Below are 15,223 nucleotides of genomic sequence, written 5' to 3'. Positions count from 1 at the left end.
GCTCTTATTTCGTTGGCAGATTATTTGTTTAGATCAAATTTATTGCAAGTATTTTGGGAGAGGATTTGTAGACTGAAAGTAAGATCCGTGCCTAGTGCCATTGGCGTCTCTGGCATGTAAAATTAGGGGGGGACATCAAAGGAAATTATCTAACTGCTAGTATCTTAGCGGAATGTTAGATTATGTCACTTCAAAATATTGGGGGGGGACGCGCCCCCCCCCGTCCCCCCCGCCAGAGACGCCCATGCCTAGTGCCAAAAATGGGAAAATTCAGTTTAATATGAAAATGTGGGCTATGTGATTAACACTGCTCAGTTAAAATTGGGCTATCTAGTGGAAGTAGTTCAAATGATCGCCACCTCTTAAACCTACAATTCTACCAAATTTTAAGTTTCTTTTCTTATTTCAATATCTAAAAGATAAAATTTTGTATATATATATATATATATATATATATATATATATATATATATATATATATATATATATATATATATATATATATATATATATATATAAAACGAACATTTAAATAACATGAGGAATTTCTTCATCTCCCCTTAGACCACCTAAAAATTTTTAAAAAATTAACTTTTGGCAATTTTCCTATGGGTTAGTCCCGAAAAGCTACAATCGTGTCAAATTTAATCATTGCAACCCTACAGGAAGTACCCAATAATTTTGGGGTGTAAAAGGTGTCCCATACAAATAACATGGGAAAGAGTTTTCAGTTCCCTATAAAACCACTCTAAAGTTGGAAATTTTTATTTTTACTGATTTACTTAGGTAATGCTAACGAAAACGTATAAGTATACCGAATTTCAAGTTTTTATTCCAATTCCAAATACCTAAAGCATGAGATTATAGGCCCCCCCCAAAAAAAGACCCATGTAAATAACATGGGGAAATTGTTCATCCCCTTTTTAGACCCCCTAAAAATTTAAAATATTCACTTTCGGCAATTTTCCTGTCGGTTAGTCCGACCGACCGATTTTGTGAATTTTTCAATTTTTTGAGCCCTTCATTATCAGCATATGTCTTCGTGAAACTACATGTCGAAGAACGTTTCAACAGAACTCTTAAACAAAACATGTGGGGAAAAAAATTAGTACTCAAGGGTATTATAAATGGATAGATAAATTGTATGAATTGTTTAATGAGTATAATAATAAACTGCATAGAACCATTGGTATGAAGCCTGTAGAACTTAATAGGAAAAACTAATTGTTTTAAAGTTCGTTTTCGCCATGCTCTTGGAGTATTCTCAACTGGTTATTTATTTATTTACTTATTTATTTATTTATTTATTTGTGTATCTATATTTGGGGTACTGATAGTAATTGAGGCATTTGATGCAATAAGGGCGTAAGTCTGAAACATGCAGGTGGAGAAACACGGTGTTGAAAATTTAAGTAGTGTTTTTTTTTTCTTACATAAAACAATGTAATATGCAGCATTTTATTCCGATATTGAATTGAAATGTTACCAAGAGGCTAAACAAGAATGGCAACGTCCTCATTACATCAAACTCCCCTATTTGTTTCCAATTCGAGATCAGCGCTTTTAACAAGAAATCTTTATGACTGTAACACTATTTGCTGTCAGTGAATGCATTCCCAACAAATATATTTAATGCTGATTTTAAAAGGTTAAGGGTGGAAACTTTTTGATCTTCGAGCCTCCTTCACTATCAAATCTTTTTTTTTTAATTCTATTTTCTGTCTCTGTCTCTGCCTCTATCCTCTTTCGCCTTTTATACTCGTATTATCAATTGGAACGGTATATAACATTTCACAGGATAGATCGAGATTCTGATTGGACTTTGAGCTGCCTCTTGCAACTGATTTCTTTCATCTGTAAATGCTAAAAGAAGCTTCTTTGGTGAAACGCTTTACGGGAACTATTTTTAGAATCGAGAGCGTTAACTTTCTGCAATGTTGTTAATTCGTTTTCTCAATGTATGAAGAATCGTTACGTAAGATAGCGTTGATAAACAAGAATGATCTTACTTCCCTTCGGTATTACATTGTTTTGGACATACACCGTGTGCGTGAGTTTTCTCGGTATTCACCCGTTTCCTCCTCTTTATTCATTCCATTCATTTCTCATCATCACCATCTTCTTTAGCCTACCGAGCATAAACGTGGGACGTAAAACTGAATGATTTATTTTTTTTTTCGGTTTTACACTGTGCAAATTATTAGTGCGGATATAGACGAAATCGATCAATTACCAACCAGATATTTGCCATTCAGCAAATACTCGAAAAACATGGTCTCTTTCTCTGAGGGAGGAACGCATACTGAAATTGTTTGAGAATAAAATTCTGAGACGAATATTCGGACCCAAGAGGAACGGGAATGGGGAATGGCGGAAACTTTATAACGAGGAACTACATAATTTGTACGGTTTACCAAACATTGTTAGGATTATCAAGTCTAGGAGGCTAAGGTGGGCGGGTGATGTGGCCAGAATGGAAAAGTAGGAACGGTTTTAAAATTTTAATTGTAAATCCAATAGGAAAACGACCATTATGAAACCTAGGCGCAGATGGGAGGACAATTTTAAGATTGATCTCGCAGAAATACTAATACGAAGTACAAACTGGATCCAGTTAACTAAGGACAGAATTCAATGGACGCGACATTGAACCTCCGGGTTCCATGGGCCCAGGGCCGTGCCTCGGGGGGGCGAGCAGGGCTACGGTCCCGGGCGCCGAAGTAAGGGGGGCGAAAAATTCGGGAGAAAAAAGGAAAAAAGATAGGAAAAATTACTTGGAATATATGTATGGGGCGCCGTCGCATACTCTCGCCCCCGGGCGCTGATTTTCCACGGCACGGCCCATGATGCGCCATAGAGTGAGTTAGTTAATTATAGTGTCCAATGTTGGTGTAATAAGTATGCACATTAGTGATCATATTTTATTAAGTATACCTATGTATTTCCGTTGTCATAGCCAAGGCATTATTGTGTGGAACAAATGAGTGACAAGCAGGACTGGATATGCTTGGCATTATCTTCTGGAAACTTATACCATTTCCTTATCTTAAATCTCACGTTATCTTATCGTGTACACTGTCCCACTTAAGTGCATTAGATTTTGATTTCTGCTGATATCGGAGTTCTGTCAATCAGTGATTGTATGTAATTATAATAATGTGAATACTACATGACTTGGTATTAATGAGGTGATAAATGCCTGTGTCAAACAAACTAACTTTCAGTTCTGCGAGACAGAATCTGTAAGTATGATTAATGGTTGGAAGATACTTTGTGTAAATGTAATAGACTTTAAAAACAAAATGACTATGATTGTATAGCAGCGATTTGTTGATTTTATACTTTGACATAAACGGAAATTTGAAGTTGATGTCTTCGACTAACAAGGTAATGATTCAGTGGCATTACTTAAATAAGATGAAATGATTTCTTTCAGTTTCACATTCCACAATTATGCCGTGTAGGGTGAAGGAGAAGGTGATGAGAATGGATGAAAGAGTGGAATGAAAAAAACTGATAGAAAATGGGAGAAAACTTACGTACACGGTCTTCGACCACTATGCTTGAAGAATAATATAATATGACAAATGAATTGCAAATGGTAGAGTCATTGTGATAAAAGTTCAGATGAGTTAAAATGTTACTGTCGTGAATTGTTAGTGCTTGTACAGTCCACAGCAAAAAAAAAAAAAAAAAAAAAAAAAAAAAAAAACCTGCAACAATGAGCATGTAAGTTTATTGTGAAACGACAGTTTTTTGCTCCGAAATAAGTGTGTAGGGAAGAACGCCGAGGTTTCTCCTGGCGTGATTCGTGCCACTTAGTAGACGTTATGTTGATTCCCTGCGCTGATAGGCGTAGTTTCACAATAAACTTACATGCTCATGGTGCAGGTTGTTTTTGCTGCGCATTGTACATCGAAACAAATGTTTAAAGCTTATTCCAGTTGTTATTGCTATAGTTAATAATAATAATAATAATAATAATAATAATAATAATAATAATAATAATAATAATAATAATAATAATAATAAAGCCCATCGTTGTTACTTGTGGTCTGTGATAGGGATGTACTCAAGGAGATCATGGGTACTTAGGGCCGGACCTCGCCCGAAACCTCTGTAAATTTAGTGTAATTTTTGCGGTGATATTACAAATTTTAATATTTATCCTGATATTGAATTTAGACCCCTCCACAGAAGCCGCCGAAATGAATTTCTGCGTACGTGCCTGATCTGTGATATACTGATCAGAATTGCTTACGGACGCGCACACAATATTTCACAACTTGTTTGAACTGCCTAACTTTACAAGTTTGTACTTTATGTTGATTTGTTGAGAAAGGAGTTATATTCGGCTTCACTCCGTATATCGTCAATGAATTGGTGTTCGAAGAATGGAACGAGATGATCAATGAAATTGCTTGCTCTTAAAATAAGTTTCGTTATTCTGGAAATATTATTCAACAGTAGGAACAGAAGTATTATTATTATTGTATTCCGTAAAAGAGTTTCAGCATACCTATACTGAATTCATAAATCCTAAATACTAAATTCATAAATCAGTTCTCTAGTTCACAGCAACATTTTAATATTCGTACATACGGGGGTTCGTTCATATGTATTAGGCAGGTTTGACAAAAAACATGGTTTTTATTGAAAACAAAATCCCGGTTGTTTGGTTTAAACCTGATTTTTTTTGTTTAAACCAGGTTTTTTTTTTGTTTAAATAATTTGTTCTATGTATTTATATCACATATGGACAGAAATAAGTTTGTTTCGACTTGGTGTTATTATGCAACAACGGGATTATGCTGGAAGGGATCACATAAGCTTAAAGCGGAATCCAAATTACTTCTCGGCTTACATCCGAGAGAAACCGAGACTCCATTTGAACTAGAAACGGAGACTTAATTGGCCACAAATGCGATACGTCTGCCTACTTACTCACGAAGGACTTCTGATAAAAATACGTTGTACAGATCTTTACATATTTGTTAATATAGTTGTCAAGAGGCATTTCAGGACAAAAAGATTTACAGTTGCAAAAGTGAAACCATTATACAGAATTACATATTGACAATATCAAAATACTGCAGAGACAGACGAACTAATTTAGTCCAAGTTAGTTCACTATGACTTTTATTAGTCCAAGTTAAAGAAATGCGATGACTTAATTTGTATATCAGTAAGAAGAGTGAATAAAGATACGAACTATTTTAGTCCACTTTGGCTCTGACCCATTTATACATAAATAAATACCAAAAATACTTCCGATTCCAATAAATGCCTTTCGTGGGGTTTGTATGACCCCCCAAAGTACGGCATTTCGATGTATTTTATCAATAGTAAACATTATTAAAACGAAACAATATTTAAAATTTTACTTTGATTGCAATTGCATAATAATAACAAACTATAAAAAATCACAAAACAAACATTCATAAACTTTCACACAAAAAAAGTTGCTTTGTAGTAGATCTATCTATCTATAATCTATTTGAGTAATGAATGGGGAATTTAGGTCTGAATATAATACGAATAATATACGGGAGTGAAACGTGATAACCTACAATTGTGTGTTCATCAAGATTTTACGAATACTTACACTTTTACCAACATATTTCGTTTTTTGGTTTAAACCAGTTTTTTTTTCTTAACAGCTGGTTTAAACCACCTTGGTTTAAACGAGCCAACCCTGGTATTAGGGATGCTTATAATTCTTGAAAGAAAGAAAAAAAGAACTGAAACCTCAGCCATTGTCCTCTTCATTCGTTAAGTTTAACGTCCCTTTCAGCAGCGAGGCTATATGAGTCGTGAACATTAACGTGGAGTTCGAACCACGTGAACTCCTTCCCACACCAAAGGCGCGTACGTTAACCGTTTAGCCACGAAGGAGTTTCTCTCCCCTTTCATTCGTATCTGACAGTGAAGGCCCATAGCATCAGTGTAGGTTTTTCGCCAAACTTCGATCTTCGTATTGACTTTCTACGTCAAATCTTGTTTTATTCGGACCATACGATTCTTCTACAATTTCGATTGTCTTTTCTACAAGGTCCCATGTTTGATTCCCGGTAGGAGAGCATCGAAGACACTGTGGTGGTACTAGTGGTGGGTACAAAAATTGGGTTTTCGTTTTTTTTTAGAAAAACCGGTTCGGTTTTTCACCGGATCCGGTTTTCTTCAAAACCGGTTCCGTTTTTTCCCAAAATTTGTTCTATTTCTGACCAGAATAATGTTTCGTTGTTCTCCGGAAACCGAATCCGTTTCCACAGAAATAGTTTTATGTGTTTTCCAAAAGTTTTCACCGAAACCAGTTCCGGTTAAATCCCGTGAAAAACCGAACCGGTTTTGGAGAAAACGGAAACCGGTTTCGGTGAAAAAACCTAACCGGTTTTGGAGAAAACCGAAATGCTGGTTTTTCGGGTTTCGGTTTTTCTAGAAACTGTTTTTTGGTTTTTATAAAACCCGGTTTTGCCCATCCCTAGGTGGTACTGATCTCATTTCAAACTGTAGGTCTCGTACCATATAGCCACGCTGTTGTCAAATAACGTAATCACAAATCAATCTCATCCCCTCCATATCTGTATGGATTGTTATTAGGTTAACGCAGCAAAGCTTATAAGTAGAAGCACGAGTTTTTCGCAATGTGCGATAAAACGAAATGCGTCAGAATTAAGTAATTTTCAGTTTTTTTGACGTTTTATGATATTCTATGTGCATTTTCTGCGTGATAAAACGCGAAATTGGCAGTTTTGCGCGAAATTTCTAACAATACACAAAATAACACGAAATTTTCAAAATACGTTTCCATTAATTTAAAAACGCTAGTTTTCCGCTGACGGAACGGTAGAACGTGGCATGAACGATGTACTTTTCTGTGATTCGGACACGTCTGTAGAGAATATGTTCCGCGTTAGCTATTTCCATCGCAATTGGATGGGGAGCTCCGAAGTGATGATTGTTTGAAGTTTGTTGTAAATGCACTTACATATGTGTGGCTTCCAAGAAGCAATGTTAGTTTTTTTTTATGTGGAAATATGTAACATGCTTATGTTTAATGCTTAAATGTAACTTGTGCCTATATGTTTCCAGAAGACAGCAAAATGATTTTCCGTAAAATTCACAATGTCAAGTGAAATTTGTAGTGTATTTTATTTCTAACTTTTAGGTAATTAATGGTTTCTTTCCGTAGTGATCTATGAATAAAAGGAACGATTGTAAAAATGTCAAGAAATATATTTTCCACAAGAGCTACAAAATGCGAAACTTTATTTGAGAAATGCGACAAAACGCGAAACATGAATAACGAAACGCGAAAATTTCAAATTCTTACTGCGAAAAACTCATGACACTACTTATAAGACTATGTAGTACGTCACCCGTTCGTTACTTGACACGATAACTCTTGAACGAGAGCGAACTTATTCTTTTCTTTTCTTTTCTTTTCTTTTCTTTTCTTTTCTTTTCTTTTCTTTTCTTTTCTTTTCTTTCTTTCTTTCTTTTTTTTTTGCGATAGATAGCTAGAACAATTATCTGGTCGGAGTTCGTTAATGAACTGATTCGTTAACATCTTAACAGCTAACAGTGACTTTACGAGCAGTGGCTATATATAGTTCATATTCCATACATGTAAACCAATTTTTGAATTCTATTTTTTTACAATAGATAGCTAGAGCAATTATTGTGCGCGAGTTCGTTAACGGAGACAGTCTGTTAACGTATTAACGGATAACGGTGGCTATCTATATCCTATACATATAAGTTTTCGCGTGATCCTCTTTACTGTGCTTATATATTATGATGCACTCTTTTTGATCCTCTGTTCTATTCTTTTGTTCGATTGCAGGTGGCAGCGCAGTATGGTTAATTGTGGCCACTTTCTTCAAACTCCCAATATCCGGGACGCACAGTATTGTTGGGGCCACCATTGGTTTCTCGTTGGTGGCTCGAGGCAGCGAAGGACTGAACTGGAGCATGCTGGGAACAATCAGTAAGTAACTGCATTTGGCTCTTCTTTTTCTCTCTCTCTTATCTGTTGTAAAACTGAAATGAAATCTTAAAGTTTTACGTTCCACGCTTATGCCGGCTAGGCTAAAGAGACGTGATTATGAGAAATGAATGAAATGGTGGAATCAAAAAAAAGTGGGAGGGAACGGGATAACCCGTAGAAAGCCCACGCACACGGTGCTTCAAGAAAGGCTTGTCCAGCACAGAGCTTATTTGGCCCGAGTGTCGTTACAAGAGAAAAAAAATATATTATCTGTTTTAAGTGCTGGTGTTTGTTGTAGCCATCTTTTCAAGCTAGTGTGGGTAAGTTGTTATTCGCCGGGCGAGACAACCAAGTGCTCAAACCAATGATCCACAAGTAACCATGAACAGTCACAGTGACACGCTTGGCGTTGAATATTCAGAGCAAGTTGTCAAAAGCAAAATCTACAATTTCGAATTGGATTACACAGATCTTAGATACGAAATACCTGCTGAGCCTAATCTGCATGAGTGGCTTAAATCAATGTTCGGTGAAAAAGAATGCAATTTCCAAATTCAGTGTTATTACACAAGGCCTTGATTAGAATATTCTGTTTTAAGAGACTAGGCGTTCTACTATTCTTACAGGAAGCTTATAGGACTATTCTTATAGGAACAGTCTACGGGATCAGACTTTTACTATGACAGTGTTCAGCGTTGGAGCACAGGAAGAAACCACGTAGAAACAATTCAAATTTGGGAGGAACTTCAAATTAAGACAGTGCAGGGGAAAAGATGTTAAAATAATTCCTAGGTGCGAAACAGATATAGTGTTAAGTGTATAGCTGAGGTGGTGAATTTTCTCGCAGTAAATGAGCTGTCATATCGTGGGGATTGAAGATGTGGACTCAAAGACATGGGCGCCGATTTCTCTGTAACTTTGGGGACGGGGGGCATTCAGATGTATGTTTGGTTGCAGACAAGGATCTAACAAGTAAGAAGGCATATATAAGGATTTTAAGACAAATTGAATTGAAATTTTGCCAAATGTTGTATATTCATAAAAAAAAATACTTATAAAAATCATATTCATAGGAATATATGGGGGCCTGCGCCCCCCAGGATCGGCGCCCTTGCTCAAAGATCTACAAAAATTAAATCCTTATGAATTAAGTTCTACTGGACTTTTTACAGCATTGTTCAAGTACACAATGGAAAATTATTCGAAACTGAAGTCCATAGTTATGCATATTCCACAGAACGAAATAGTAGATGTATTGGTAGTGATAGTACTGGGCAAAATCAGAACAGAATATGGTGAAAATGAATCACAGTTTCTTTGCTTGAAACCATATGAAACATGGGACTCCATTGGTGTGGGAAATTTGTTATTGGTTGTGAGATTTGTGAAAGAAGGAAATATGCATGAACATTTATTTAGGCGTTTTCAGTTATCGGATTTATTTTCTAAAGCCATACCACAAGAAAACTATTGAAGCTCTTTCCAAAACAGAATTTCGAAAAGAAGAAATAATTTACCAATGTTATGATGGTGCTAGTTTGATCGCAAGATATAAGCAAGGTGTTCGAAAACTACTGCAAGAAGAACTTCAAGAACTAGTCTCTTACATTCATTGCTGTAATCATCAGCTTTATATTGTAACTAGCCTTTGGCTTCGCCCCCAGACCCCCGTGTTTGCTCGGCCTACGGCCTCGCATATCATATGTTCGTGCATTTATTCTTAATGTTTCCTTAAATCGGCCCAACATCCCCACATCTCATATTTATCAACCTTTGCTCCTTAATACTCTGCTTAATAACTCAGTTTATTTTTTTATAGCAACCTTTGTTTTGTCAACCACAATTTATCGACTTATTATATAATGAATGATGATGTTGGATTCTCATTTTCAGAGGTTTTTTTTTTTCTTATTTATAATTTTCAAAAAAGAAATCTGGGATTTTTGTTCGACCATAACTCTTGCATATTTGTAAGACAAAGGTCGATTCTTTTTCTTGTAACTTTGTAGTATTTCCACACCACCCCTGTGGTATCCTGCTACACGCATACTCCTTTGAATGAAAGCTTTTGCTTCGTCATGTCTTTCGTATACTAAAAAAACTGGAACGTAAGTGGTATTTGTGTCTGGGAAGGTTCGTATCATAGTGTGAAAATGAAGTTCTATATGATTTGTATTTGGACAGGCACCAAGCATTCTCCATAAAGAAGCTTAAAGGGATTTCTTTTTGCGTAGACTCTTATGTTACTATCAACTATAACTGAAAAGGAATTTTTGCAGCAGACATGTATCATACTCCGAAATGAAAGTCCAATGGTGTTTTTCCCTGGGTAATTCCATAGCTATCACTCACTAAAAGGAACTATCGTAGAAGTTGTGGGTATACAACATTCTTTACAAAAGCGGTTCCTTCAATTATTCTTTCAGACTGAACCAGTAACACAACTGAATCCCTTGACCGGTCACGCCCAAGTGGGACATACAGTTGGCCGTGAGCGAATACATCACTAAAAATCCCCTAAAAACTAAAAATATTCACTTTTGGCAATTTTTCTTTGACATGCCAAATTTAATCATTGTCATCCTAAAGAAATTGCCCAATAATTTTGAGATATAAAAGGAGTTCCTATAAATAAACCCCACCAAAGTTGGAATTTTTTATTTCTGTTAATTTATAAAGGTAAGCAAGAAAGTTCTGTCCCTTTTGTGGAGGTCTGTGTTCAATTGGACCTTCCACCGTGAGTTGAATGCGAATGAGGATAAGACGAAGGCCAGCTGTTGTTCTGCGTATATGCAGCATACTACCTGGTTATGGTAGTTCAGTTACATTGTGAACTTGCGTAAGAACAGAGTGAATGAGACCTCCACCGAGCGTCATAAGGGCGTGTATGCAATACGACTTCAAAGTGGGGACAAAGGCAGCTGCAGCGGAGCGGAATTCTACCGACTTTCTTTTTTTTCCTATCTCAACTATCTGAAAGATAAGATTTTGTATCCCAAGAAAACGCCCATTTAAATAGCATAGGAATTTCTTCATCCCCTTTCGACCCTTGAAAAATTCACTTTTGGCAATTTTTTCACGGTTAGTTCTCAAAGGCTACAATCATGCCAAATTTCATCATTCTAATCATACCGAAAGTGCCTAAACATTTTAGGGTGTAGAAGACATCCCACATAAATAACATGCGAAAGTTTTTTTCAGTTCTCCATAAAACCAATCTACGGTTGCAAATTTTCATTTCTGATGATTCACTTAGGTAAAGCTAACGAAAACGTAGAAGCATACCGAATTTGAAATTTTTATTCCAATTCTAAGTACCTAAAACATGAGATTATAGGTCCAGAAAAAGTCTCATTTAAATAACATGGGGAAATTCTTCATCCCCTCTTTAGACCCCCTAAAAATTAAAAATATTCACTTTTGGCAATTTTCCTGTAGGTTTGTTCCGAAAAGCTATAATCATGTCAAATTTAATCGTTGTAGCCCTGCAGGAAGTGCTCAATAATTTGAGGGTGTAAAAGGTGTCCCATATAAATAACATGGGAAAGATTTTTCAGTTCCCTATAAAACCACTCTAAAGTTGGAATTTTTTACTTTTGGAAATTTTTTCTGTCGGTTAGTTCTGGAAGGCTATAATCATGCCAAATTTTATCATTATAATCTTGCCGGAAGTGCCTAAACATTTTGGGATATAGAAGACGTCCCATATAAATAACATTGGAAAGATTTTTTCAGTTCCCCATAAAACCACTTTACGTTTAGAAATTTTTATTTGTGATGATCCACTTAGGTAAAGCTACCGAAAACGTACAAGCATGCCGAATTTGAAATTTTTATTCCAATTCTAAGTACCTAAAACATGAGATTATAGGTCCAGAAAAAGTCTCATTTAAATAACATGGGGAAATTCTTCATCCCCTCTTTAGACCCCCTAAAAATTAAAAATATTCACTTTTGGCAATTTTCCTGTGGGTTAGTTCCGGAAAGCTACAATCATGCCAAATTTAATCATTGTAGCCCTACAGGAAGTGCTCAATAATTTATGTCAGCTCATGTAGTTTTATATATAGTTAGGATAATCCATACTTGTTCAGCGATCCCTCGTGTAAAAGAGTATTTTAATTTAGTCAAGTTGCTATACAGGTTTTTCACAAAACATTGGATGTCACAGATGTACAAAAGCCAGAAGCTTAGAGGTTGATGGATCAATGATGGACTTGGAAACAGCGAAAACTATTTTTAAAAATTCTGATGATATAGTATCTATTTTGGAGTTTTGTTTCAAAGGAAATAGGCCATGTAGATACTGAGTTATCTGTTAAAGCTACTGAACCTTTAAGAAAGTGTTACACATTAGAATTTTATTTCATGTCCCCCTTTAATGTTACACATTCTATCAACATGTGAGTCAGCTAAGAGACAAATGCATCTCGGAAAAGATCAAGTTGTGAGCTCTTGTCTGTTAGTATTGGAGCAGAAAAACAGTTTTGATTTGACAACATGCTTACTACGCACAAAGACAAATTATAGAATGATTTGCACTTGAATATCAGATCATGAGTTTTCTCCGTTAAAGCGAATTCAGAAGATCCACCCTTCTTCAAAGTTTTTTGTTGTTAATGAATCTCTCAACTCAATATGACTTTAAGATGAAGCAGTTCACCTAAAACAAATCGTTAATGAGGCATTCGACCATATAAGATTAGAAATTAAAAGAAAGATTTGCAAAGCATAATGAACAGTATTTGAAATCCTTCGATTGGTTGCCACAGTCAGGAACATTTGTGAAGAGTTCCGAAGTATTGCCACTGTTGAATCCGCAGGCTGTCTGCAACAAGCAACCTTTCGATTTAGAAGTTGAAATAGTTTAAATATATATATATATATATATATATATATATATATATATATATATATATATATTCAACAAGAGCGACATAATATTTTTAAAATCTTAGATACGTTGTATCCCTATAAAAATGTTTTTCCCATTGTGTATAAATTACATGCAGGAGCTGCAACAATTGGTGTTTCAACAGCAACATGCGAGAACACATTTTCTTGCCTTAAAAGAGTTCATACGTTACAAAGAGAATCAATACTTCACGATAGAAAATCTAACCTTGCTCTGTTGGCATTGGAAAAACAGTACTTGAGCATTTTTTATATGGAGCGCTTTCTCGACAAATTTCGAAGGCGCTCTCAATGATGACAACTGTGGAAGGTTTATGTCGTAACAAAAGTAGTTAGTATTCGGTTTACAGCTTCTAAAAAAAATGGAAGAAAGATCTTAATCCGGGTAGCATTTGACCACAATATGAGTCAGAAAAATAACACTTGTGCGAATTAAGTTATTGTGTTTTTGCCACTATAATAAAGGTACGTAATGCCAACTCTCAATTTCTTGACGATGTTACGAATTCAGAAAAAAAAAAATCTGAGCACATTCTAACCAGCTATCATCTTAGAGAATCTGTAGATACATTTTTACAAATAAAAAAATGTTTATACGGAGTGGCGCGATAGCTGGGAGTGGGTTGCGGCTGGGATATGGACAGTGGATAGGATGGCATTTCATAAGAACAGTGCAACAATTACAATGAACCTTTTGCGTAACGTAACCACTACACTTTAATGACTGACTTTGTTTCGTAGTAATAACGAACACAGAAAACACATTGTACAACGCTCCAACGATATCTATTGTAACTGTTATGGTATTCCTATAAAATGGCACCCTATTCTTACAATCTCCCACCTGTAATCCACTCCAAGCTATCGCGCCGGCGCAATATTCAACTTTGAAATTTGTCAGTCCCTCTCCTGCGCGCCACCACGTATTTGTTCTTTCGTGTTCACATAAAACAGTAACATACTGAAGTACTGAAATAGATAATTTTCTTCATACAATATATAATCATGATGATAATTTTTAGTAGGTCCCCAACAAGAAGGTATGCCTCCAATAAAATAATCATGGTTACGGACCTGATATCTGGGGGACAGTCGGGGGACGGACGATGATTGGAGGACGCTCACCCCCTTGTCCTCTCTAGCGTCGTCACTGCCTAGAACTAGTATTGTCCAAGAGACTTAATTTCAATAATATGAAATTTATGTGTGATGCTAAATCCATTTTGGAAATATCAAGGGATATATAACTAGATTAGAAGGAGATAACAGTAAAAATGGCGTTTTACTCAACATGTATACGAACCACACGTGATCTGACACCCAAGGGTCGAAACGCATATATGAAGAAAGCATGCATGCTGGCCACGGTTACTCGGAAGCCGGTTACCCATGTATGTTGTACGTGAAAAAAAAAAAAAAATACGTATATTTATAACCAGTCCTTTCATGTTGCCGCTGATTGTTTTTCTTACGAGGAACTGTGACTACATTTGGGTGAAAAGGTCAGGTGATAAAAATAGGGAAGAATTTATAGTTCTTGCTTTGATTTATTTCTTTGCAAAGAACAGTGTTGGGAAGTAACGTAACGCAAGTAACGCGTTACTTGTAACGCGTTACTTTTTAAGTAACGTTTCCTAGTAACGCGTTACATTTTTTCCAAAGTAACTGTAACGGTAACGCGTTAGAAATTTTTAAGTAACGTACCTAGTTTGCGTTACTTTTTTCACGTTACATTTCGAATGAGTAACTAAAATATATATGTATATTTTTTTTTTTCGGAAACAAATTTTTCTTTCCTGTAAGTGAATTTCCTGTAGTAGTCTATTTTAATTTGATTGGTGTTGTTTATATAAAGATGGAGAACGAAAATATTTTACCGTTCGAACATTTGAAAGAATACTTTTTTCTTAAGAGCTGAGGATGATGGTGGACAGAACGTAAAAGTAAAGTGTCTGAAGTGCCCCGGCGGAAAATATTTATCAACAACTAGGGTGCCATAATTAACGATTTAGAGTAAGGGGTTAATATGAATAAACTGTGTTTTGATGAGCAGCCCTACTTTATTACTAGAAAATAGTTTGCTGATGGTATGTAATATTGGAGTTCTTTCAGATCAGTTTGCTTATCCTAGAGTCCCGTTGATTATAGAGTAGTGTAATGTTTCTCTACATTCTTTATTTTTAATTTTACATAACAACATTGTTATTATTATACAATTAGTTTAGCAGAATAATAATAAGCAACCATTTTTTCTAACGCATAGGAATGAACACGAGTCAAGTTAAAACTTGACTCGACTCGAATTCAAGTCGAGCTTCG

General features: G+C 35.7%; 1 protein-coding gene across 5 annotated transcripts in view; it reads left to right on the top strand.

The window, feature by feature from the left end:
• Positions 1-15,223, top strand: part of NaPi-III (Na[+]-dependent inorganic phosphate cotransporter type III) — a 495,622-nt gene that overhangs the window by 370,692 nt on the left and 109,707 nt on the right. For all 5 annotated transcript variants that reach the window (XM_081769823.1, XM_081769822.1, XM_081769824.1 and 2 more), the window contains one exon: positions 7,847-7,990. In XM_081769823.1, coding sequence (XP_081625949.1) covers positions 7,847-7,990 — 144 coding nt within the window. The remainder of the gene's footprint in view (positions 1-7,846; positions 7,991-15,223) is intronic.

This window comes from Thermobia domestica, chromosome 8 (genome assembly GCF_964235325.1).
Source record: "Thermobia domestica chromosome 8, izTheDome1.hap1.1, whole genome shotgun sequence".
In the NCBI taxonomy this organism is placed as follows: domain Eukaryota; kingdom Metazoa; phylum Arthropoda; class Insecta; order Zygentoma; family Lepismatidae; genus Thermobia; species Thermobia domestica.
Note: the sequence above shows the minus strand (reverse complement) of the source record. Positions and strands in the feature narration are given on the sequence as shown.